At 43.8% G+C, this 27,290-nt stretch overlaps 1 protein-coding gene across 2 annotated transcripts in view; it reads left to right on the top strand.

Annotated features, from left to right (window-relative positions):
• The window catches only part of SH3RF3 (SH3 domain containing ring finger 3), a 496,734-nt gene that overhangs the window by 412,974 nt on the left and 56,470 nt on the right, over window positions 1–27,290 (top strand). For both annotated transcript variants that reach the window (XM_023552520.2, XM_064268608.1), the window contains exon 8: window positions 14,803–15,137. In XM_023552520.2, coding sequence (XP_023408288.2) covers window positions 14,803–15,137 — 335 coding nt within the window. The remainder of the gene's footprint in view (window positions 1–14,802; window positions 15,138–27,290) is intronic.

A 27,290-nucleotide genomic window follows, 5' to 3' on the forward strand; every position in this document is an offset into this window, starting at 1 on the left:
ATCATAATCATAAACTTATGCTGATCGCTGGGAAGTTTGCTTGACTTATCATATTACCCTATCCTGGCAGCTGAAATGGATTAGGGAGTTTACAAATATTTATACATTTCCCTGTAGCAAGAGGACTGCATGGACTAATAAGATCAACATTGGTGCCTTTGGATGACTCCCCTGGTGAGGCAATTGTTGATCGGCCACATAGACCTTCCAATTGCCAGGCCCTTCAGAGTTTCCCAATTAGTCAGCATTTCACAGGACAGAGGGCTGGTAATGAGACACAAATACGGAGTAGAGTATTCCCTTTCTAAAGAGCTCTGAGACTAGAAGGAAATGATTATCACTGATCCTTCATCTTCATGCCTGCATTATCAATAGACAGGCTGCCACAACTTAAGGAAGGACCAGTTTGCCCCAGGATGGTGTGAGATGAAAAGAAATTATGAGGTGAATCTTCAGAAGCATAAGGAATGTGAACGCATCTTGTTTGAAAGCTTAGCAGTGAGCTAATAGGAACTGTTGAAGCTTGACTTACATGATGCTTTCAGGTGCCTACACCAAGTGACCTTCAGAAACCATAGAGCTGAGCGACCTATCCCCGTGCATAACAGTAACCCAAGATAGAAGGGTGCAACTCTTAATTTCTATTAAATGATACAGAGTTTCCCTTCCCATCCCAGCCCTATCATCTCAGAAATCCTCTCTTTTCTTCTAAAAGTAAGACTTAAAGGAAAAAAAGCATGTAGATTCTTTGGAGCCATAAAACACACTGTAGTTTAAAATCTAGCCAACCAGGAGATGACCCATTAAAAGTGCTTCAGAAAGCAGCATCTCGAGTGTAAAAAGTCAAGACAATACTTAGCAGAGTCTATATTTTCTCCGGAGTCATGGCTTATGGGACAAGAGAGAGAGGGGTGAATGTCTACCTATCAAAGCTAATCACCACCATTTACTCTTCAGAGAAGCTGGCCTGTAAATACCCATTTAAAAAAAAAAAAAACTAAATCCGTTGCCATTGAGCCGATTCCAACTCACAGCAAACTTATAGGACGGAGTAGAACTGCCTCATATGGTTTCCAAGGAGCACCTGATGTATTCGAACTACTGACCTTTTGGTTGGCAGCTTTAGCTCTTAACCACTACACCACCATGCTGACAGCCAATTCAGACTTACATGGGATAGAAAGAATTACTTTTCCCTTGCAGGAAAACCTAACTTTAATATAAACCTTGCTTGCTGAAAGTGAAGAGGACTTGAAGCACTTACCGATGAAGATCAAAGACTACAGCCTTCAGTATGGATTACACCTCAACATAAAGAAAACAAAAATCCTCACAATTGTACTGATAACCAACATCATGATAAATGAGGAAAAGATTGAAGTTGTCAAGGATTTCATTTTACTTGGTTCCACAATCAATGCCCATGGAAGCAACAGTCGAGAAATCAAATGACACATTGCACCAGGCAAATCTTCTGCAAAAGACCTCTTTGGAGTGTTAAAAAAGCAAAGATGTCACTTTAAGGACTAAGATGCGACTGACCCAAGCCATGGTGTTTTCGCTAGCCTCATATGCATGCAAAAGCTGGGCAATGAATAAGGAAGACTGAAGAAGAATTGATGCCTTCAAATTATGGTGTTGGCAAAGAATAGTGACTATACCATGGACTGCCAAAAGAATGAACAAATCTGTCTTGGAAAAAGTACAGCCAGAATGCTCCTTAGAAGTGAAATGGCAAGACTTCCCCTGACGTACTTTGGACATGTTATCAGGAAGGATCAGTCCCAGGAGAAGGTCATCATGCTTGGTAAAGTAGAGGGTCAGCAAAAAGGAGGAAGACCCTTAATGAGATGGATTGACACAGTGGCTGCAACAATGGGCTCAAGCATAACAATGATCATGAGGATGGTGCAGGACCAGGCAGTGTTTCGTTCTGTTGTACACAGGGTTGCTATGAGTTGGAACCAACTTAACAGCACCTAACAACAACGTATTGTGTCCCCAAAAAATTACATTAGTCTTAACCCCAGTACCTCTGAATGTGACCTTGTTGGGGAAATAGGGTCTTTCTTTGAAGATCAGTTAAGATAATGCGGTCATACCCAAATAGGGTAGTTCTTAATCTTGTGTGACTGGTGTCTTATAAAAGAAGACAGACACAGAGACACAGCTATACACAGGAAAAAGGTGTCATGTGAAGATAGTTCTATAAGCAGTAAAGGAACGCCAAGCATTTCTGGTGACCACTAGAAGCTAGCAGAGAGGCATGGAGTTTCCTCAGAGCTCTCAGGAGGAATCAACACGGCAGATACCCTGATTTGGACTTTGAACCTCCAGAACTGTGAGACGATGAGTTTCTGCTCTTTATAGCCACCCACTTTGTGGTATTTTGTTACCTCAGGCCTAGGAATCTAAGGCATTATTTTAAGAGACTTTTATAGTATGGTCTATTTCAGTCAAGGTGCCTACCTACTATACTCCTCCTACTATCTCTCCCTGGTCCTCAGAGTACAACAAAACACGACAACATCCCTGCTCTCAGGTTGCTCATTGATAATCAAGGAAACAGTGCTAATCCAGCTATGAGGGCTGTGGGCACTAGTGGAGGGAAGATCTAAATCTGGGGCAGGTTGGGATGGAGGGTGGGAGAGTGGGGAGAGGCTCCACGGAAGAATTCATTACCAGAATGAGCAGCAACTGGTTAACGCTCAGGCAGGTAAACAAAGGTAAGGGAGTCAATTGAAGCAGAAGGAAAGGAACATTCAAACTAACAGGAGCATGAGAAAGCACGTTTTTATTCAACTGGTTGCAAGTAACTCAGTAAAGACAGAGCAGACAGAGGCCTGGTTGAAGGCCTGGGCTTGGGAGACAGACTGACCTATGTTCAAATTCTGGGGCTGCTGTTACTGCTGTCTCCTCCTCTGTAAAATGGGAATATAAATGACCCTTGCCTCCTAGTATTGGGTGTGAGGATTATCTAATGTGCCTGGAATAGAGTATAGCACTTTGTGCAAGTTCAATAAATCATATCTATTTTTGTAATTCTGTTCAAAAATGAAAATATTATTGAAGCACTCAATGCGTGAGAGTAAAAAAAGTAAATAGTTACCAAAGGATCTGTAGTTGTTGTCATCTTGTGTCAACGAGTCAGTTCCACAGTGACCCTTGTGTTGCAGAGTAGAACTTCTCCATAGCGTTGTTTTTTTTTTTTTTTCTGGCTATAATCTTTACAGAAGCAGACCAACAGGCTTTTTCTTCCACAGTGCCACTGGGTAGGTTCGAACCACCAACCTTTCTTTTAACTGTCTGCACCACTATGGGCCTTCCAAATGCTCCAAGGGGGTTGAATTCTCTCACAGGGACAATGGGGACCCATTATTTCTTAAAGCAAGGGGATAACACTTGACAGTATCTCCCCATGGTACAGTATGGAGGAAGAGGTGGTGTGGGGCCAACTGGGCCCAAGGGAGGGAGCCAGTTAGAAAGCTGTTGATTTGTCCAGGTGAAAGATGATGATGGGCCGGAATTAAGTGAGTTGTCTTGTAGAATTGAGGACACATTAAAGAGATAGTTAGGACGTAGAATGGTTATGACTTGAAGATGGACCGGATGTACATGTTCAGGGAGTGCAAGGAATCAAGTACATTTCCCGTGTTTCTGGATTGGTTGACAGGGAGAATAACAATGGCATTCCCTGACCTAAAAAATACCAGAAAGGAACTAGTTTATTAGAGAAGATGATGAAGTGGGTTTAGACCTGTTGCATTGAGAAGCGAAGTGGACATTTGTCAGGATTGTGGCCACTTGCTGACTTTGAACAAGTCCCGATGTCTGAGTCCCCCCACATTGTGAATTCTGCCTTGCCATGAGGGGAGGCAAACCCTGTTTCTCCAGTTAATGTGCAGGCACATGACCTAAACTCTGGGAAATGGATCCTCTTGCATAAAGGTTCAATTCTGAAGACAAAAGCATGGGGAAATAGATGCCGTGTGGATCCATTTTTAGGGTGAGGGTAGTAGAGAAACACCCAGAATTTCAGGGACAGCAGTGTGGAGCTTCTGGCTCCCAGTCCCCAGCACCATCATTAGGTTCGATGTCCATGTCCAGCAGCAGTGATGAGATCTTCAGTGGAAAGCTTTACGGTGCTCTGGGCATTATTCCTGGCTGCGGACCCTCCAAGACTGACTCCCAGAGCTTCTACAAAGTGCCTGATACTCTTAAATGTATTTCCTTTTTGCTTGAATTAGCCAAGAGTGAGTTGTAAGGTTTCTGTTTTGTTTTGTTTTGCAACCCTAGCCTATGGAACCCTGAGGAAGAGCTAGTTGTTTCTATAGGAAAAATTGTTTTATTATCTGGTGCCAAACCCTCACCTCTAGCCCTTTGCCTTCCAGTCAGCCATACTTATGCATGGTTGAAGTTCATCTGATGGTTCATCATTAGTACCCTTCAGTGAGGGATAGGGTCCCTTGGGGGCACAAACTGTTTTTACTCAGCTACTAATTGAAAGGTTGATGTTCAAACCCACCCAGCAATGCCATGGAAGAAATGCCTTGTGACCTGCTTCTGTAAAGACTACATCCAAGAAAACCCTAAGGAGTGCACACATAGGTTGCTATGAGTCGGAATTGACAGCAACAGGAAAGAAAGGAGAGCTAGGGATACAGCCATTGTAGTAGTAAGTGATCAAGTGATTCTACAGCAGAGCCTTCATACTGATACGCCATGACTGGGTCAGAAGTTTCTCAAGACACTGGTCTCCTTAAACCAGGAAGGAACTGGCACAGCTAAAGTCCCAAGCCAATGTTCTGGTTATGAACCCTCTCATCCATTCACCCCAGTGTGTCATACAAACATTTCCTGCGTGTTCCATGACATGAGAAAGGTTGGGAAGTACCACCCTTCATTGTGAACAAACATTGCAGTACAGCAGCCTTGGCTTTCTGGGCAAAATCACCAGGATAATAGCCCTTTTATGCCATGCCTTAGTAGAAACTTCCCTAATTCAAAGAAGAAAATTGAGCCCTGACAGCCATTCCTCCCTCTATGGAATAACAAGCAGCATCAGAAAGAATTGGCATGGCTATGAATCTATAACATTGTATCTCAGTCATCAATCACCATAGTAACCACTATGGTTTAACAAGCATTTTCTTCCATCAGTTTAATTTTACATATGGGAAAAGAGGTACAGGATGGTTAAAATGGCTTCCCCGGTGCATTCCAACATAAAGCTCAGTCCCCACACCCCTGCTGTCACGACCAGGTTAAAAAATGGCTCCTGCTGAGTCATATCAGTAAATTAAATGCCACTGAGTTCCCACAGCATTTTGCACTTCATTCTGCATTTAGAGAGAGAAAAAGCACTGTTGACAGTACGAGTAATGGATTGTTCACTGCAGTAATTGCCCATTTCAGCAGACCCCAACCCAGGCAGTTGGGAGGCGTTTCATCAACGTTCTCATCTCGAGCCAAAGTCAGAGAGTTTGACAAAGACTTAATTGCATTGGCCATAGCATCCAGTATGATTTGTTCTACTTGATTAATGTGACTCCTTTCTCCAAGGTCAGAGCCCTTCCTGTAAAGTGTGTTCAGTGTTCCACACATCCTCATATCAGTGGCTTAGCAGGGCCAAGATCCAGCACAGCCATTTGTTCATCAGAAGGAGAAAAAAAAAAAAGCACTGAAAGAGAGCTAAATGCGTGCCAGATGCTGTGCTAGGGTCTGGAAATAGAGAGAAGAACCAGATTGACCTCATTTCTGCCCCAGGAAAAGGAAGCAAACTTCTCCAATAGAGTTTGAAAAGTGCTGTGGTAGAAGCATGTAAAACCCAGAACTAGGGTGCTAATTAAGCATGGAGTAGAGATATCTTATTCAGACTAGGGAGGAGGGGGATGTAGGAGAAGCTATAAGGAAAGAGGCTTATAGAAAGTCCCAACAGGTTGTGGTAAGACCTTGAGTCTTGAAGGGCAAACCTGAGCAGATAAAGCAGGAAGGGAGTTGTAGGCAGCGGGACTAGCCAGTGCAAAGGCATGATGAAGAACGACCATGTTTTGTATTTTGGGTAACTCCATTTAGGTTGGTGTGATTGGAACAAAAGATGTGGAAGGAGAAGCCTAGTGTGTAGATGACAATTTCCCTGAGGAAGAAAAATTTAAGGCCTAAGGTTGGCTAGAACTGAGCATGCTTTCAGACAGACTGAAAGCATGTAAAAAGCTGTGAGGCTAGCAGAAACCTGGTACATTTGAAAACCTAAATAAGGTCGGTATGAAGGAACAAAGAGGGCAACTCCTAGGTACTTACCCAAGAGAAAATGAAGTATATACTCATGCAAAAACTTGCACATTAGTGTTCATAGCAGCTTTATTTGTAATAGCCCAAACTGGAAGCAACTCACGTGTCCATTTGGATATACAAAGTGTGGTATACTCACAGTATGGAACTACTCAGCAATAAAAAGGAATGAACTATTGATACATGCTGAAGCATGGATGCATCTCAAAATAATTTTGCTAAGTGAAAGAAACCATAACCCCCCTCCAAAGGAAATAGTACATTCTGTGTGATTCCATTTATACGAAATTCTATGTAAACTGATGTATAATGACGGAAAGCCAACCACTGGTTCCCTGGGAGGGAGCAGGGAAGGTTGGGACAGAAGGATTACAAAGTGGCATGAAGAAACTTTTGAGGATGATGGATGGGTATATTATCTTGATTGTAGTGATAGTTTCATGCGTATATACACCTACATCAAAATAGGTACATTTTAAATTTGTATGCTTTAAGTATGTGTAGTTTATTGTATGTCAGTTATATGTCAATAAAGCTATTATAAAATAAAAATATATAAATATTATGGTAACCACAGATAAAGAATGGATTGAAGAGGGTAGGAGTGAATGTGGGAGGTCAGGTAAGAGGAATTCAGGTGAAAAATGCTGGTAGCTTAGAATAGAGTCATGGCAGTGGAGAAAAGTGGAATGTCACACTAAGACATTTGAACTATGTCTGGAAGTCAGAAGGGAGATACGAGATCAGTCTTAGCTTTTAAAAATGTATTTCTGGTTGTATTGTAGAAGGTGGAGCCTAGATATAGGAAGACCTTTTTGATAGTCCAAGTAAGAGATGATAAGGGACAAGTCTAAGAAAGTGATGGCAGGAATGGAGAAAAAAGGTCAAGGGCTTGGTGACAGATTGAACATTGGAAGAAAGAAGGAAATAAGATGGAAGACTCAAGCTTGTCTCCCATGATTTTTGCTTCTGTGGCTGAATATAGAATCATGATACTAAACAATATAGATGATTCTAAATGTGCTGATGATGATGATGGAAGAGAGGGGAACGTAATGAGTTCAGATTTGAACATATTCATTTTTCGTGTGCCTTAGAGACAGGTGGATATGCCCAGATGGAAATTGGAATTATGTGTCTGGGGCTCAAGGAAGAGATTTTGGATGGTGGTTAGGATTTGAGCATCAGTAGCATTTAGGTTGGGGATGGATGTGATCACCCAGAGAAGGAGAGAGAACATAAAGCGTGAAGAGAAAAAAAAGACTGAAGATGGATAGAACTTGGGTGACATCAGTATTTTAATAGCAAGTGGAGGAATGATATCATGTAAAGTTAAAAGAGAAGAAATGATTGGGGGGAGGGGTAGCAAGAAAATCAAGAGAAAGGTGGCTCGGAAATTAAGAACAGAGAGAATTTCTGGAATAAAGGAGTAATTGATAGCATGAACTGATTTAGAGAAATCAATTGAAATGAAGGTAGAAAAGTGCCCATTTAATTTGGTAACATACAGACTCATAATTGATATTTTCAAAATCAAATTTGGTGGAATGATGGGGTGAGAAATCATATTTCAGTGGTCTGAGAATGAATGAAGGACTCCTGGACAGGACGGAAGACTGAGTTCATGTGGAAACACCCTATTGTGTAGCAGAGCAAAGCTTTGTTGTTGTTATTGTTGTTTTTAAGATAACAAATAAAAACTCTATGGATCTAAGCAAAATGAAACACACAATAACATGTGAGGGTTGAAGCACCAGCCCACTGGGCTCCAGGATGAAAAAAACCAGTGTTGTCTGACTTTTAACTCCCATGGAAGAGCAGGGGCAGAAAGCCCCTCATGAGTGTGAGGAAAACAGGGCCAGGCTCACCCGTTGTCACCGCTGCAGCCTCTTCCAGGGAGTGTCAATTCTGAGCTACTACCTGGGGTGTGGGAAAGAATAGACAAGAGTCCCAACTCTGGGCACCGAGCTGAGCTAGGCTAAGCTCTGGCTGGAAGACTAGATCTGTACTATAGCCCTACCCTGGTGGTGTAGTGGTTGAGTGCTATGGCTACTAACCAAAAGGTCGGCAGTTCGAATCTGCCAGGTGCTCCTTGGAAACTCTGTGTGGCAGTTCTACTCTGTTGTATAGGGCCGCTATGAGTCGGAATCGACTCGACGGTAGTGGGTTTGGTTTTTTTGGTGCATTATAGCCCTACAGGGCCAGAGCTCCAAACCACCCAATTACAACTGGTTCTGAGTGGAAATACCAGAGGACCAAGCAGAAGCAACCACAAAACAGCCAGAACCTGAAGGGTAAACTAGGAGAGGAAACAACAGCAATAGGACACTCCAACTCAAGATGAGCTTAGACACTGAAATTTCAAAACACAGTTGGAAAACTAATGCATAAAAGATAGACAATAAACTCAAGAAATGGGAGGGAAATAAAAGAGCAATCTGGAAAAGTCTCTGAAATCAGTATGTTTAATATCCTTTGAGAGAAAAAAAAAAGCAGCCCTGGTGACACAATGGTTAAGCACTCAGTTACTAACCAAAAGGTTGGTGGTTTGAACCCATCCAGTATCTCCACAGGAGAAAAGACCTGGTGGTCTCCTTTTATAAAGATTGTAGCCTAGGAAATGCTATGGGGTAGTTCTACTGTGTCCTACAGGGCCTCTATGAATCAGAGGCGACTTGACAGCACACAACAAAGAGAACAAAAGAAGGAATAACATTCAACAAAACAAACAAAAAGCAGGGTGATATGAAGCAAAAGTAGGTGAATGGCTGTGAATCAGAAACAGCTTTGAATTTTGGAAAGGAAAAATACATTTATTGAAATACATCTATAGATAGTGAGATAAACCCTGTTGGACGGAGTTGGAGATATAATTAGTGAAATTGGAAAGCCATACACTGAAGAGAGATGAAAAATATGAAAGAAAAGTATAAATGTGGAGCTCCAAAATACTTCTAACAGACTTTTAGCAATAGAAAATAGAGGGAATGGTATAATCACTGAGAATTCTCCGAAATTGAAGAAAGGCTCAAGTCTTTACACTGAAAGCACAAACAGTGCTGAGAAGGAAAAATAATCATAAATCCAAACCTCAACGTTCTGTACTTAAGCCTTAGACATTAAGGACAGAGAAGACAGCATGAAAACTAGCAGAAAGAAAGTACAGATTACTTACAAAGAAATGAATGAAAAGCAAGAGTCGGTGTACACTACTATTTTGAGACTATTATTAGGTATCGAGAAAAGTGGGAAAAGGACATACTAGCTAAGGAGGACAAAGTGTAGAAGGAGGGTTATTTTTTAAATGGGAGAGACTTGAGTTGATTAATAAATTAAGGAGGAAAAGCTAATAGAGGAGGTAAAGTAGAGGAGAGAATGAGCGATGGGCTTAACATTATCCCTGAGCAGATGGAAAGGTTGAGGGATCAAGAATGAAGGTGAAGGAATTTGCATTGTGGTGACCTGGTATCCTCCAAGACTAGAGGGAGGGGTGGGTCTGGATGTGGACGAATTGAGATGGAGACAGTTGTAACCAGTGTTCCATTTTATTCATGAAATGGGAAGTGATGACCCTGAAAATAAGGGAAGGGCAAAGTTGAGATAAAGTAGGTTATTTATTCATACAACTACTAATTATTAAGTGTCTGCTGAAAGGAATAGGCACAATTCTAGGTGCTGAGGACATAGCGTGAACTAAGTGAGGAGTAATGGGATTCAGGGGACTCCAGTTGCTGAGGCTTTAAAGCATACCAGAAGTTTAAAGAGGAGGAAAGGAAAAGGGAAACCATAGTCTATGAAATAGGGCCTTGGAATAGCATTTTTTCAAACACCCTACATCTGTTGGTTTGACTCTTCAAAGGAAGTAAAGGCTGCCATGCCGTGGTTAACTAGTAGGATAGTTGTCTAGGTCAGCACAAGGTTGAGGGACACAGTATGGGAGAAATCAGAGGATAAATCCCATCTGATCCTATTTGACCATCATGTTATATGTGTGAAGATCAACAGATTCCAGAATTCTTATATAAGCCAGTGTAATGAGTCATGCCTCTCTCTTTCCCATAGAGCATTTGTTCTTCCCCTGCGGTACAGTTATGTGAAATTATAGCTTGGGTTCTATTTTCTCAAAGATTCATTCATTCATTCAAAAAAGTTATTGAGCACCTACTTCATGCCAGGTGCCATTCCAGGTATTTGGGATATATCAGTGATTAAACAGTCAAATGTGCCCATCCCCACGGAACTGACATTTTAGTGGTGAAGACAGACAATTAATAATCAGTATATAACAAAAAAGGAAATTATACAGTCTATTAACAAGAGATAAATGCGTTGGAAGAAAATAAAAATCAGAGGAGGGAAAGAAGGACTTGAACAGCCATTTCACCAAAGAAGACATTCAAATGGCCACCAAACGCATGAGGAGATGCTCATCGTCATGAGCCATCAGACAGCTGCAAATCAAAACCACGATGAGATACCATTTCACTCCCACTAGGATGGCTAAGATAAAAAAGAAAAAACACAGAAAATAACAAATGTGGGCAAGAATGTGGGGAAATTGGAATGCTTACCCATTGCTGGTGGAAATGCAAAATGGTATAGCTATTGTGGAAAACACTGTGGCAGTTACTCAAGAAATTAAAAATAAAACTACCATATGATTCAGCAACTCCCCTCCTAGGTATATACCCAAAAAGCTTCAAAGCAGAGACTTGTACACCAGTGTTCACTGTAGCACTATTCATAGTAGCTGGAAGGTGGGAGCAACCTACATGCCCATCAACAGATGAATGGATAAACAAAATGTGGTACATACATACAATGGAATACTACACGGCCAGCAGGAGAAATGAAGTCTTGATACATGCTACAGTGTGGATGGGGCTGGAAGACATTATGCTGAGTGAAATAAGTCAATCACAAAAGGACAAATATTGTATGACCTCACTTATATAAAAAGACAAGAAAAGACAAATGTATAGTGAACAAATTTTATTAGTGGTTACCAGGGGCAGGTAGGAGGGGGAAAAGAAGGTCAATGGTGACAGAAAAGTTGAATTGATTCAGGGTAGGGTTATGCAGCAGATTTTTGTAATTGCTGTCAATATGTTGTACATCTGTAAGAAGTTGAATTGGCAAAAGTTGTGTAATAGATATATTTACAACAATAACAAGAAAAAGAGTAGCTGCTGAGGCTGCTTATGTACAACAAACACCTCCTGAGATTTGGTTTCTCGGTTTGGATGTTTAGGGCCATGATTTCATGGGACATCCCAGTTAATTGGCCTAATAACATGTTCATTGCTTCTGCTGTACTTCCGAGTTTGTTGTGGAGTGCCTGGGGTCTTAAAAGCTTGCAAACAGCCATCCAAGGCACAACAATTAGTCTCTATTCACCTGAAGCATCAGAGAAAGAAGAAGAGTCAAGAAAAATAGGAGGATATGGAAAGTGTAGCTAATTGCCTCCATGAACAACTGCCTACTCTGCCATGAGATCAAAAGAACTGGATGGTGCCTGGCAACCACTTCTAAACATTTTGATCAGTTTCCATAGAAGAATCCTGATCAAAAAGGGGAAAATACAAAATAGAATTGCAAATTCTCAAGAACTCCAGACTTTCTGAAGCCACGGAGGGTGGATGAACCCCTGAAACTATTGCCCTGAGATTATATTTAAACCTTAAAACAACTATCCCCTGAAGTCTTCTTAAAACCAAGTAATACTTCAGCTTAACTTGCGAAAATGTCTACCTTGAGCATTATACTCTTTAACAACAGTCTATATGTGACCAAGTTGACGAAATATTAGGCGGCATCAAGTTTATGTTAATGAGGAAGGAACAACTCAGAAAAAGAGGGTGAGAATGGTTCTGCAACTTGAAGAATGTAATCAATGTCTCTAAGTTGTACATGTAGAAACTGTTGAAACTGTGTGTGTTTAGCTGTGTATATTCTCAACAACAACAACATAAAATATAGCAAAAAAAAAATTGTAGATCGCTAGGCCTTTTTTGCTGAGGTGCCTCTGGGTGGACTCATACCTCCAAACCTCAGGTCAGCAGCCGAGTGTATTAATTCCTTTCACCTCCCCAGGGACTCCAGAAGGAACAAGGGTGAGACTACTAGGAAGTAAGGTTAGAGAGGTTACATGGTGGGTGGGCTCAGAGCTTTCTGGAACATCCCTTTCTTCTTCAGCTTCTGAGTTTAATAGTATTTTGAATCCAGTTTAGCCAAGCGATGTGGCAGTCACAAGGAAGCTAGCCAGAAGGGAGAGGTGAGTTATGCAAAGCCCTCTGACAGGAAAACCTCCTACAGCCCTTGGAGATTGAATTTCTGAGGGCCAAGGTGTAATTGCCCTTCCCTGAGTGAGCAGTAATTTCCCTATTCTAGGGGGTGACTGGCCGGGGTGAAGGAGAGTTCAGACAACAGGGGAAAGGGAAATAAATTGCTCCCCGAGGGGCACCCCTTCCGAGTCACAGGGTTACCTCACGGGTGATTAAATGACCCCAGTGGCTTAATTGATCTGCATAATTGCCCAACCTGTTCTCCCTTTTAAAATGTGGAGCCCCATTTTGTGAGGACTCAGATGCTGTAGGTTTTCAACCCATCCAAAACCCTGAATTATTTTTTTACAAAACATAAATCAGCCTTTATATATTTCACCTCTTGGAAGCAGTGGATGCCACGTGAAGTCCTGGAGAATTCCTGATCACATCATTAGATCACCCAAGCTATTCCCACACAGCTCTGTTAGAGGGAAGAAGGCATGCCTCACAGATGGAGTGGGTTTTGTTTGTTTTGTGAAGTTATTTAACATACCCAGGAACGCTGTTAAGATTTATGAGTGCATTATATATTCAAGGCATATTTGGGGGTTGAGAATATTGTTTTTATTGTGCGTATTTTTTTTTCATGTTTCTGAAGCCATGAATGCCACAAATTCTGGTGGTAGAAATAATTACAGAGTGATATATAATTTTCTCTCTGGCATAACAATGCAAAACTGACTGACTCTGAGTTGCATAATCTTAGATGGAACACTTAGCATGAAGTCATGGCTAATGTCAAGACCTATATCTCTCCACCTTATAAGCCAAGCCCACGTTACAAGTTACAATTTCCATGGTGTCATTTATTCCTCCCATTCAGTTGCCTCATCCGTAATTAGTAAGAATGTGACTCTTCAAAATTACTAACACAAATAGCAGAAAGAGAAAAACAGTTGTCATCAAGTCAGTTCAGATTCATGGCAACCCCATGTGTTGCAGAGTAGAACTGTGCTCCAAAGGGTTTTAAATGGCTGTGATCTTTCAGAAGTAGATCACCATGCCTTTCTTTCGAGGCTCCTCTGGTTGGATTCAAACCGCCAACCTTTTGGTTCATAGCCCAGTGCTTAACCTTTTGCATTGCCCAGGGACCAGCATACAAAGGAACAGGATTAGTCTTTACAGAGTGCTGCGTTTAGAGGGAGTTTTCTCTTCTCAAATGGGAGATTTTTATAAGCTGAGTGCCTTTTTGTTTTGGGGAGTGCCTTTAGATCCCTAGCATCTTTAAGGAGCGTTTCAGCTGGCAGCAAGGCAGTGGATTCATAGTTGTGAGGTTCCTGTTTTACACATCCAGAAACTTCAGTGCTTAAACTTGTAGGTAAGGCAACAACGGCAAACAAATTGCAATGGAAATGGAGGGCTGCTTAGCCTCAAGGAGGCAGGGAAGAGAAATGTACACAGCCTTTCTCATGTGGTTGTCACGGGTGAAGGCAGTTTCACACTCACGTGGCCCTAGCTCGGGAAGGATCAGTAATACCCTTGGGTGCATCACGTATGAGAAACGAAAGAACTGGTAGCTGTAGTTCTGGGGTCAAGGCTAACCAAAGTCAAACAGGAAGCTTACCTGCTTATTGTTATTGTCATTAGTTGCCATCCAGCTGGCTCCAGCTCACGGCAACCATCTATGTAGCAGAATGAAACATTACCCAGCCATCTTTAGGATCGTTTGAGTCCCTTGTGTGGCTTTTGTGTCAATCCATGTCGTTGACTTGCAGTAGTGCCTAATAATTTGGGGGCATCTTGAAGCTCCTACAGGATTCTTTGACAGATTTTCTTTGGTGGGCACCTTACCAAGGGTGTTTTAAAAAGTCTTCTGGGTGCATTGGTTCATCAGCAGAAAAAACTAAATTGGAGACTTCCTACAACATGCCCGTGCTCACTGTACAACCTTGGAAAAGACATGTTAGCTTTCCCCGAGGGAAGGGATGTTTTGAATAACAGCAGGGTCCCCTTGATCACTCAGGCTTTGGAAAGATGGGAATGCATTTTCAGCGTTGCTCAGCCTCAGTTTCTCAGTCTGTGAAGTGGGGGATTCATGACTGCGGCCGGGTCGGGAGACACTTCTTAAAAGAGAGAGTCCATGACCACTTGGAGGATGAGTTGAGGAAAGAGACTGCATTGCAATTAAATTGTTGCTTACTAACTAACCTCTCAATCCTGTTTTTTCTCCTCCTCTGTGCTCCAGCGGCCCACTCCTCAGCTCAGGCCCAGGACCGACCAACTGCTACCGTGTCGCCCCTGCGGACCCAGAACTCTCCATCGCGCCTGCCTGCTGCCGGCCTCAGGCCCCACTCTGTGGTGTCCCCACAGCACGTTCACCAACCCCCGATCCAGATGGTCATCGGAGCCCAGTGCCCCCGGCCGGTCATCCCTCTCACATCAGCAGCTTCAGCCATCACACCTCCCAATGTCAGTGCCGCCAACCTCAACGGGGAGGTTGGAGGGGGGCCCATTGGTGGTCTGTTGACATCCAGCCCCACCAACACAGGATGTAAACCAGATGAGAAGAAAAATGAAAAGGTAAGTGACCCCCTCCTGGGCCAGCCCTGTACCCTGGTCCAGCTGGGTATTGTAACTGGAGCCAGATGCCAATGGCACTTTAGATATTGTACAACTGAGGCTTGAACGTGCTCACAGAGCTCCTGTCTGCAGATACACCAGGTGTGTGACAGAGATGGAGGCCAAACCAGCAAAGCAGCTCATCCTTGGAGTGAAATTCAGGGAGGACTTGGTGTCTTGACAGTGTATTTCCATCTTTTGGAAAACTATTGTGATATATTCAGTTCGTTAGAATAAGACACTTATTTCCATGGACCAGGACACTGTTATGATAAATATACAAATATATGTGTGCATACTGTGAATGGCACATCCCTTTCCCCCAACTTAGATGTAACATGTTTGTGCAGTCCACAGCCTGTTCAACTGTATGGAATGGCCCTGTTCCCTGAGAAGAAGCAGGAAGAGGTTGCCAACCTGATAGTTGGTTTGGACAGTATTTCCAGCTGTTCTTTTAGCTGTAAAGGAAGTTGGGCTTATTTTGTAGAAGAAAATCTGAGTTCAGTGAGTTTGCTGTAATTGCCACCTAACTAGACATTGGATTAGCCAGGATTAGAATCCATATTTCCAAATCAGTGCAGTCCTATAGCAATATATGCAAGCCACATATGTAATTCTAAATTTTCTTGTAACCACATTTTTTTAAAGTAATTTTAAAATAAAATTAAAAGGTAAAATTAATTTTAGTAACATTCCAAATATATCCAAGATATTATTGTTTTAATATGTAATCTATTCAAAAAAATTATTTATGAGCTATTTTACCTTTGTTTTCTGATAAAGTCTTTGAAATCCAGTGTGTATTTTACACTTACGCACATATCAAATCAGACCAGACTCATGTCAGGTGCTGGCTGTGGCTGCCATACTGAACAGCATGGGTCTCGATTTTCAGCCTGGAACCACTCTATTTATTGGCCTTGCTGCATGAGCAGTCCAGTTTAGCTACTACTGTCCTCGTCTTTGTCACTGGGTGGCACAAACCGTTAACGCCCTAGACTGCTAACTGGTGGGTTGGAGGCTCCAGTCCCCCCAGAGTTACCTCAGAAGAAAGTCCTAGTGATCTGCTTCTGAGACATCAGCTGTTGAAAACCCTACAGAGTAGAGTTCTCCGATGCACATAGGGTCCCCATGAGGCAGAACTGACTTGGTGGCACCTGTTGGTGTGTTTATCCTTATCTTTACTATATTCTGTGGATCTTTTAAAACATTTTCATATAAAAATCAATCTTTTGATTAGGGTGTATTATCCAGGATAGAGATGAGCATGTTCAATGATAGACAGTGTATTTGGGGCAAGGACAGCGCACAGCTTCTCCCTCTCTGTCTACCTTGGGTATAATAGCAAAACCAGCATTGACCCCTCAGAGCATCTTCCCAGGGATTGTTGGAGGTAGGCCTACCTGGTTCCTGCCCCCTTCCTCAGCAAGAGCCCAAGTATGCTCCAGAGATGTGCTCAACTCAGACTACCCAGGGCCTTTGTCTTTGGTTTGGCTTGACTCTTAGGCCTCATCACCTCCTGTCCCATCTGGTCCAGAGGACCTCTTGTTCGTTCTGTTCACTGGGTGGGGAGAGGACTCCATTGTGGTGGCTACTGCTACATCTCAGCCATCAACACTTGGGAGGCTTATGATGATTCCAGCTCCTCAAGGCCAACGGGGCGCTTGGGCATGAAGTGGAAGGGTTGTTCTGTGTGCTGTGTCCAAGTCTACTTGAAAACACTTAGGTCTTGAATCTGTCCCTTTCTACCTCTCAGTTCTTGCTCTGAGATGTAGCTCAGTGTTCTCAGAAGGCAGAGGTGGAGGTTATGGCCCTATCCTCTGACTTGGACATTTCTTCCTGGAAGACAAGCTTTCATGTGCCTTCCACACTGAGAAAAACAAAACAAAACAGGGAAACAGACTTGGAAATGGTGGGGGCCGTCAGTAGTTATATAAACATTTCTGGGTCTTTCCAAAAAAAAAACTCTTTAGTTTGTGAAACAATAGGTCTGGCTTTAATATGATTCATTACTGAGTGGGATTTCTGTGACATAGATTCAGGCTTTTAGGAATCTTTATCAGGAGTGATATTGTTCGCCATCGTTGCCCTCCTAAGTGTGTAACTAATGAAAACCAGGCTAGGGGTCTGCTTTCAGCATTCCCAGGCTGTTAGACACTTAGCAACTATTTTGCTTTCACCCAAGGTCAACACTCTGCTAACGACTCTCAGGCATCAGCAAAGAACAATTGAGTCCAGTGAATGCCTGTCTTGCTGGGTTCTCTAGAGAAGCAAAACCAAAAAGTGTGTATATGTGTGTGTGTGTGTGTGTGTATATATATATATATATATATATACAAAACCACCTACCATATATATATATAGAGCCCTGATGGTGCAGTGTTAAGAATTCGGCTACTAATCAAAAGGTCCGCAATTCAAATCTACCAGCTGACCCTTTGGAAGTCCTATGGGGCAATTCTACTCTGTCCTATAGGGTTGCTATGAGTCAGAATTAACTCGGCAGCAGTGGGTTTTTTGGTTATATGTATTTTTTTTTATACATAGAGAGAGAGAGAGATTCAACTCAAGAAAATGGCTCATGCGGTTGTAGAGGCTGGCAAGACGCAAGTCTCTTGGTCAGGCATCAGGCTAGAGGTTTCTCCTGACTCAACATAGCTGCAGGGGCTGACGAACCCAAGACTGGCAGGTGATACGGTAGGTTGCTGGCTCACAGGCTGTGGAGGCTGACAAACCCAAGATCAGCAGGCAATATGACAGGCCTCTGGCTCAAGTCCCAAGAACCGGAGGTCAGATGATGATGAGCCAGATCCCAGATCCCGAGCAAGCAAGCAAGCTTTGCCAGAACGTCCATATATATATTGAATGCAGACCATACCCCCAAGGATACACCCCTTACAGCTCATTGGCTGATCACATCAGATCACATCATGGAGGATAACTACGTCATTACATAACTGCCAGATTACATAATTACATAACTGTCAAACTATATCATTATATAACTACCAAATTACATCATTGTCTAACTGCCAAACCATTGAAATCATGGCCCAGCCAAGTTGACACATAACCTTAATCATCACAACTCCCAAAGAGTCCTTCTCGATTAAATGAAACTTGGAAGGAAGCCCTAACTCTTAGTTAAAAAGTTGCAGATTTGACAACTTAGCATCCTTCTCATCTGGTAGAAATGCTTCCTCTAGAAGTCCCCGAGCTGGCCCCTAGCAATGGAAGTACACAGGGCCAGCAGCAGTCTGGTACCCGAACAGGCTCTGGGTTGGACAAGCACCATGCACCAGCAGAGGGGTGAAGTTCATGCTCTTCCAAGTAGGAAATAGAAGCGGATGCCCTGAGATGAGGTGAGCGTGTGTTAACAGACATAACAATGCCCAGACCCTCAGCAGAGAAGTACACCTGTGGTGTGGTCGTTTTCATTTCTTACCTCTTGAACAAAAAAAACCCTAGTCTGAGAAACCGCCTGTTAAAGTTTTTATCTTCTCTATCCCCAGCTGAATTTTTCCTAATTTGCAGAAAAGTGTAAAGTGTCCACAGTTGCCATTTTTAGCACAAGAGCCAAGACAATCGTTGTTGAAATCCTGTTTCTCGTAAGCAAACGGATGGGTCTGTTCAGAGCCAGCAACACGGCCAGAGCTGAGCCTGTTGCTGTGTTGGCAGAGGCTGGGGAAGGCCTTTGCATACTCTCAGACATGCCCTCTCCCAGCTCCCCACCGTGACCATAATGGAACAGATTTTACTAACTTTAAAAACACAGCTGTCTGCTTCGATTCTATTTCTGGGTAACCCCACCTTAGATGTGCACATGGCTAATTATGGCAAAAGGATTTTTAAAACATAGTTGGCAGTACTCTCAGGCTGTGTCTGTTACTGAGTTTTTCTCAGGAAAAGACAACGAGCTCTCCAGCTCTACTGTCCACTGAGACCCAGCCCTCAGCATGCTGTGTGTTTTCAGAGTGCCAAGCTCTGTTGAAATTAGATCTGGGCACTTCCAAACATGTGCGAGAGAGCAAGCAGTGATTAATAGGGCTCCTGGGCACCCCAAAGTAGGGGTAGGTGGGCATCATTTCCTTCCGGGAGCACAGGAGATTGATGCTCAGGCATCCCCTGGGTGTGGAGATGGAAGAGGCCACAAGCCTAGCTCGTATGGTATCTGTCGTGTAGAACTGCTGGGAGGCTGGCGCTCGGCTTAGTATACCCCCGTGGTGATTGGGTGCTTTCAGCCCTGCTCCAGGCATGCCTCGCAAATCAGCCCTGCTTGGCTGAGTATAAGATTCTTTGGCAGTGCAAACAGTTTGCGCTCAACTGCTAACCTTAAGGTTGGCGGTTCAAACCTATCTAGCTGTACCTTAGAAGAAAGGCCAGGTGATCCATAAAGATTGGAGCCCTGGTGGCGCAGTTCTAATCTGTAACACATGGGGTCCATGAGTTGGAATCGACTCGACGGCAATAGGTTTGGTTTGGTTTGGGCCGAGTATGGCGTGGGAGCCTTTGGGGAAGACTCAAGCGCTGATAGGGTGGGGATTCTCTCTATAGACTGAATCTTGAACCAGAGCCTCCGCTTTGGGCCCAGAGGCCCTGCCAGATTCTGGGCCTCTGGTGCAGGGGCCTCTCACCCTGATACAGTCCCCACCCGTGGGCCCTGGTCACATTGGCCCCCTTCAGGGGCTACCCTTGCAGCCAGGCCTCCATGCCACAGCAGCCACCCTCCTGGAAGGCTGCATGCTTCACCCGGCCCATTACAGGTCCAGCCTTGTCCCTGTGTGCTGCGGCCCCAACTTCCCACCAGAGATTAAATCTGGAAATGAAATATTTGGGCTCCTTGTCAGGACAGACTGTGGGATAAAGATAGGCCTGGGATGAAGGGAAAATTCTGATTGAATGGTTCCTTCTGAGATCTGGACAGGACTACGGACCCTTCCAGCATCTGGGTTTTGAGAGGTTGACCAGAGGTTCTATTCTGCTTGGGAATGGATCTTCCTTGGGTGATACTTGGGTTAGAGAGGACCATCTCTTCCAAGGAGATCCCAAAGCGACCACTTCTTTGAAGCTGGCCCAATTGCAAGGGGATCCATGGAGATGCTGGAAAGATTGGAGGCCCCCCAGGGCATGGAGTACATCCACTGGCCTGTCACTTGGGGGTCCTGGTCATTAGAAGGTACAGCAGATGAGCATTATTACAGTCTTGGTATCCTTGGATGCGTTTGAAGAAGGAGCTGGATACAGCTCTGAAGTAATCTTTGTGGTACCCACCAATCACAGAGAAGAAACCAAGTCTGGTAAGACTTTTAAGAAGATCTGTAAGCCTTAAGTTAATCGTTTTGCACTTAAAATTTTTAATTTTGTGCTTGAAACCACCATCAAACACTACCTATTATGTCCACCAGTGACCATTTTATATTTCTGTGGCCTTATAAGCACATCAGCACCAGATGATAAGGGCCAATTATCATCTGTTTAGTTCCAGGGCAAAAGTCATCAGGGGCCACAGTCAATGACTAAGGGCCATAGACATTCTCAAAGAGGACAAAGACGTTCATAAGCCCTCCACCACCCGTGAGCATCTAATCTCTTCTTCAAGATCTAGCTTATCCTTAAAGTCTCCCTGGCCTCCTAGCTAGAAGTCACTTATTCATTTGTACATTCGCACCCTCACTTGCCTACTTACTGCAATGAGCATAGTACTGGGCACTGTGAGGTTATGGAGATAAAAGGGGCAGCCTTAACCTCAAGGAGCTCAGAGTCTAATATAAGGAACTTAGACAGGTAGACAGGTAATTATAACACAGTGTGACAGGCCTGAGTGCAAGGAGCAAAGGGACACAGAGAAGGCTATCTGATCCAGCCTGGGGCCAGCGGAGGCTTCTGGGAGAGGTTCTGCCTAACTAGTGTCTTGAAGGACAAATGGGGAACTGCATGAGCTAAGGCCAGTGAAAGTGACTAGAAGGTGAAGAGCTTGTGAGCAGGTGGCCTCATTTTCAGAAGTTTGAATTTTGTCATGATGCTGGGGGTGAGTTAAGAGCTCAGCTGCTAACCAAAAGGTCAGCAGTTTGAATCCAACAACTGCTTCTTGGAAACCCTGTGGGGCAGTTCTACTCTGTCCTATAGGGTTGTTATGAGTCGGAATCAACTCGACAACAACTTTTTTTTTTTTTTTTTTTTAAGAGTGCCTTGATCATAGAGGGCCTCTGGTGATATTTGCAGACAAAAGTGAGTTGGAAAAACTGCTGCCAGTAAGTTTTCACTCCCATGGCTTGTGGAAAATCCTTTATGTTATAAGCCAAAAGAAAATTAACTTTCTGCTTATAACTGAGATAGTTTAAGTTTCATAGAAAGATACAATGTGTAACTGGGCAGAGCAGCTGAAGATCTTTTCATTAAACTCCTCATTTTTTATGACAATGCTGAGGCTCAGAAATGTTGGGAGACTTGCCCAAGATCACACAGCATCGGTAGTGGAACCAGCACAAGAACTCATGTCTCCTAGCTCCCACTTCACTGCTGTTTCCACGCTTATGTGCTGATTCTTGGTGGCCTCCCCAGTCCAGTCCACACGGAGCTTATAGCCTCAGGTGTGTTTGACATGCCCAGGAGTCCCCTGGTGAAATGTCCAGGGTTGCTGCTGGCAAGAGGCCATGAAGTCAGCCTCTGATCAGGGAGGATGAGTCTGAGCCTCCCACCTTCTGGACCAATGTAGCCAGAACCCACATGATAGTGTATTACTTGACCAAATCCATTTGGATGGCATGACCTATTTGGATGGTTTCCCTTTGGGAAATTTGTTTGGTTTTAAGAAAGAGGCAGGAGACCTGGCAGAATAACCCGTAACCAATGGCAAGTAGACCTGGCCTCTAGAGGGGGCCTGTCAGGGGAAAATGTGTTTGCTTATCAGTTTATTATTATTATTTATTTATTTATTTATTATTATGTATAAGTACCTAAAGCATTTATTGATTGATTGATAAGTCATGTTGTTAGTTGCCATCAGACTGGTCCCCAATTCATGGCAACTCCATGCACCAGGGAACAAAACCCTGCCCAGTGCCGTGCCATCTCCATGTTCAGTTGCAGATCGGACCACTGTGACCATAGTTTTCATTGGCTGCTTTTCGTCGGTAGATCATCAGGCCCTTCTTCCTAGCCTGTCTTAGCTTGGAAGCTCAGCTGTAACCCGTTCAGCATCATAACGACACACAAGCCTCCACTGAGGACGGGTAGGGGCTCTGCGTGCGGTGCATTGCCCAGGAATGGAGCCCGGATCTCCCACATGGAAGGCAAAAATCCTACCGCTGAACTGCCTCCCCAATAATGAAAGGCACATGTAGGATTACTATTATATTTTTAATGAACCCAGGAATGTGCCATCTAAAGAAACCTTCAGGGTGAAGCTCTTTTGAACAACCCAGGGGCTTTTATCTAAGGTGAATCATCACTGGCTTATAAGTTTATTTTCTCTCAGGTTGGGGCTCAGCGCAATGAGCCAGCCTTTGCTTGTGTGATCCCATTTTTGCTGTTTCTAAACTGCAGACTGGGGACGGGGCTGCTGCAAGCCCTGGAACTCAGCTTCTCAGTTGCTGCCAACGGGTCTCCAATTTTAAAGCAGGCAAATGCGTTCCTGTGATCACACGCTGGCTGCGTAAGCTATTAAACCAGCGGTGGGGAAAATGCCATGCTCCCATTTATTGATTCACAGATATTAAAATCAGAGGTAGGAAGGAACTGGGGTTGACATAACCCGGAACTGAATTTCGTCTCAGACGGAATCATCTCTTCATGGCAGGAGGTGAGGGCGAGGAACGGGACTTTAACCTAATGTTTCCTTGAGGGTCCGGTCCAAGCATTTGGAGACCCTCCACCCAGCGCTGTGTTGGTAAAGTGCAGCTTGGGTCTTCAGTACAAGAAGGGCAATGGCTGGAGGCCTCAATGGGTGAGCTGTACTGGTGACGGTGAACACCCAGGGTCTCTGCCCCCACAAATGAGCCGCTGAGGAGTCAGACAGACAGTTGTGGCCTACTTCCTCCCCAGGACACTCATGCTGGGCAGCTCTGCCCACCAGAGGCCACTGACATTGACTCTGACTGGTTGGTGATTCACCAGGACTGACCTGGGCCTAGGGAACCTCCTTCCTGACCTCTGTGTGGGCCGTAGCCACGGAGCGAGCCCCTGTGTGTCGTGGAGACCAGGTGACTTCAGACCTTTTCGTCACCTTTTTCCTTAATTCTGCCTGCTTTCTGCAGGATGAAGAAAGCTGGCATATGGCTGATGAATAATTTCCAAGCTGAAAATGAACCCATTCTGAAAGCACAAATTCCAGCTGTCAAAACAAGAGCATTCTGAAATTTTACAGGCAATTTTTTTTCCCCCAAAGGGGACGGGCTGCTGAATGTCACCTCCCTGGTGACAAGGGGCAGCACCCCTTCCTCACAGTTCCCATTTAGTTTGCCATCACAGACTGGGAAGAGTTTGTGAATCCCCCCTACTCAGAGCACAGATGCTCCAGGAGTTGGACAGAGTAGCAGCCACGTCACCCTGGCCTGGAGAGACATCAGAAGGCCCTTGCTCCCAGGGGCCTGGAGACCTTCTGACTTTTACCCTCTCCCAGGAAGGAGATGCAGGCCAGTCATCCCCCTAATTCTCCCATAGAAACCATTTGTATTGGGATGCACTTTGGAGCAAAGCACAGTTCTCAGCTGGGTTGTGAGTATGGATGACCCTTTCAGTGTGTAAATGTAGATTTGGAGGTCCAGGGAGCCAAGGTGACCTGCCCAAGTCACCCAGCTAGTAAATCACTGGGAACAACATCAGGCCTCTTGGTGCCCAGCTGAGTGCCCCAGTCTTTCTCTTCCTCTCTTATTAGCCCGCTTCTTCTGTTGGGTACCCAAGGTCTTAGGACATTGAGTGCTCAGCGTATGGTCTGGGATGAGGGAGGGAAACAAGAGCCAAAATTAGTTCAACAATGAGTAAAGCTTGAATTTGGAGGAAGAAGACACAAATAATTAGCCTAGAGGGTAGATCTGGAGCCCTGCTGCCTGGTCGGAATCTGGGCTCTTCTGTTCACTAACTATGATTTTGAGCAAGTTCCTTTGCCTTCCTATGCCTCAGTTTCCCTGTCTGAGTTGTCGGGAGGAATAAACTAGCTAGTCACTTAAGTACTTAATAGAGTATTCGGAGCAAAAATACTAGAAATTATTATTATTTTATGGCTAATTGAAGGCCCTATCCCATAAGAATTATGAGATAGATACAGGTAAAGCTAGAAGGTATATAAAATATTTGAAGAAAATGTTATATCCCTGAGGCTTCCATAAAAGATTGAAAGAGATTTGATTTTGCTATTTTAGAAAAGCACGTGAAAGACCCTAGAAAAAAAAAATACCGAACTCGTTGCTGTGGAGTCAATTCCAACTCCTAGCAACCCTATAGGACAGGGTAGAACTGCCCCATAGGGTTTCCAAGGAGCGGCTGATAGTTTCAAACTGCCAACGTTTTGGTTAGCAACTGAGCTCTTAACTACTGCGCCACCAGGGCTCCATGAAAGACCATATCACCATTAAATGAAGAGTAGTAGGCTGCTACAAAAGCGAACCCCAACTGGTTGATGCGATCTATGGTGTTTATACATCTCTTCAGCCACATTCCACTTCCTGGTTCATTTTTCCTCTGCCCACCAAAAAGCACAAATAGAGAGGGATTTTTTAAAAGGTGCCAAGTTCAGCCCTGACATTTAGCCCAAACAATGGATGGAGCCCAAGAAAACTATTTTAGTAAGAAGCAAGATTTCAACTGCAAAGCATTAAAACCGCATTTCTTTTTTAAACAATAACAAACTCTAGACATGGAAGAGGATCTGTGAATAATCTGTAATAGCCATGGGGGTTCTGTCACCATCCCACATGGGCAAAGTTTGCCCTAACTAATGGGGATTGTTAGGGGACACATGACTGGACCCTCCTGGGCAACCAAGAGGTCAAGGTAACAACATGGCTGGTGACATAGAACATAGACATTTGGGGTGCCATGAGCTGCTGGACGTGTTTGATTTCCCATGTCAGGTTTAAGTTCTGCTCACTAGTGAAATTCTGCTGTTGTTAACGCCTTCCTTGTCAATTGACGTGTCCTCACTTTGCTCACAAGGACGTGGGATATTTTTTTCCAGTCTTCCATGCCCAAGAAACTCAGCTTATGGAATAGGTTCAAAAGAAAAGCAGACACACACCCCTCATAAGCCACATCAGAAGGTAATACCTACAGATGGGACCCGACAGTTGGTCTCCTCAGAAGGCAGGCCAACGTCAGCACGATGGGGCTTCTCTAAATATTCTAGAGAACTCGTGGGCGTTTTTCCATTTTAGTCATATAACTGAGGGTAACGCCATAAAAGAGCAGAAAGAGAATGCTGGCGTAATCATTTTGTTTTTTGTGATTTTATTTTGTTGAGGGCTAGGTGGTGGGGAAGGAGCCCTGGTGGTACAGTGGTTAAAGCAATCAACTGTTAACCAAAAGGTCAGTGGTTCAAAACCACCAGAGGCTCTGCGGGAAAAAGATGTGGCAGTCTGCTTCCGTAGAGATTTATGGCCTTGGAAACCCTATGGGGTCGTTATGAGTCAGAATTGACGCAATGGCAGCGGATTTGGTTTGGAGGTGGTGCGGGGTGGGATATACCCTGAAACTTCAGTGGGATAAGACAGCTCCATATTATCATTTCACTCTGTGATGAAGTCACTCTTGGGATAGACTTAATTTTTGTTTGCCCGTTGTGTTATGGGCTTAGTAATTCCTTCCAGGCCATATCTTAATAAATTCCAAGACACATTTGCATGTAGTTGGAGAATGAAGCTGATTCATCTTTTCAGCGGCTGCTGCCCTCTCTCTATGCATACCTCGAGTAGAACTAATGGGTCAATTGAATGAAACTATCACTGCTTTAGGATCACTTTGTGAGACTAGCAGGAATGCTGGATTGCCGGCTGCCGTTACCCGGCTTCTGTCTCTGGTTGGTCCTTTTCATCACTTTCTATCACCTTAGACAAATTACTTAGATTTCACTTTGTTTAATATTAAAATTTACCAACTACTCATGAAGATATTATAGAAATTAATGATTGCTTAATATCAGTAGAAAAATCTGCAGTGCTTAAGCGAAACATAACTGAAAATTTCCAAGGGCAATATTATTTAAATAAAAGTCTGAGCGATAGTGCCATGCTGATGTTTTATTTTCCAAGGCTTCGTGATGAATACGCTCTTATCAGCAGTCTCCTTCTCATGGTGCTATGCAGAGTCATCACTGGGGTGATTTGTGGGTTGGGGTTTCAGCTTGTTACATGTAGTTACAGGTAAAGTAAGATCTGTCCTGTGAGGGGAAAAATGAATCACTTCAGATATCTGATTATTGAGCAACTTTTAACAAATCAGCACTTTGGAAGCAATGAGAAAGAATCTATAAATTTGCCAGGGCTTACAGAAAAGGAGGGATATTACCATTTCTTTCCTCTGCAATGAAGTTGTCCAAACCAACCTAATACCTTACATAGGCACAGCTTCAAATATTTGTATTAGGAAGATACTAAGATCTTTAAGAAGAGTGCCCAAAGCTATACTTGAGTGATGCAAGGAAATTGTCCATTTCTCGGCAGGAATGGTTTTTTGTTCCTCTGTTGGGGCCCCTTTCTGTTCTGTCGAAGCTGTCTAATTCCTCAGCTGGGTTTCAGGGTAATGGATGCTGCAGGTGAACATAGATAGGGGCAGACGGTGAACATTCACAGTCCTCTCGGGAAAAGACACCTGTATAAAGTGCCCCAGGCAAGAAGACACTGAAAGAGACTACAGACACTCTCACTCATAAGTAGCCCCGAGTTCATGAGAGCTTAGTACTGGCAGGGAGCCCCTGGGAGGTGCACACAGTTAACCAGCTCAGTTACTAACTGAAAGGTTGGAGGTTCAGTCTACCCAGAGGTACCTCAGAAGAAAGGCCTTGCAATCTACTTCCAAACAATCAGCCATTGAAAACCCTACGGAGTGCAGTTCTACTCTGACACAGATGGGGCTGCCATGAGTCAGAATCAAGTCAATGGCAAGTGGTCAACTGGTTTTAGC

Source organism: Loxodonta africana, chromosome 15, assembly GCF_030014295.1.
Source record: "Loxodonta africana isolate mLoxAfr1 chromosome 15, mLoxAfr1.hap2, whole genome shotgun sequence".
NCBI classification, from domain to species: domain Eukaryota; kingdom Metazoa; phylum Chordata; class Mammalia; order Proboscidea; family Elephantidae; genus Loxodonta; species Loxodonta africana.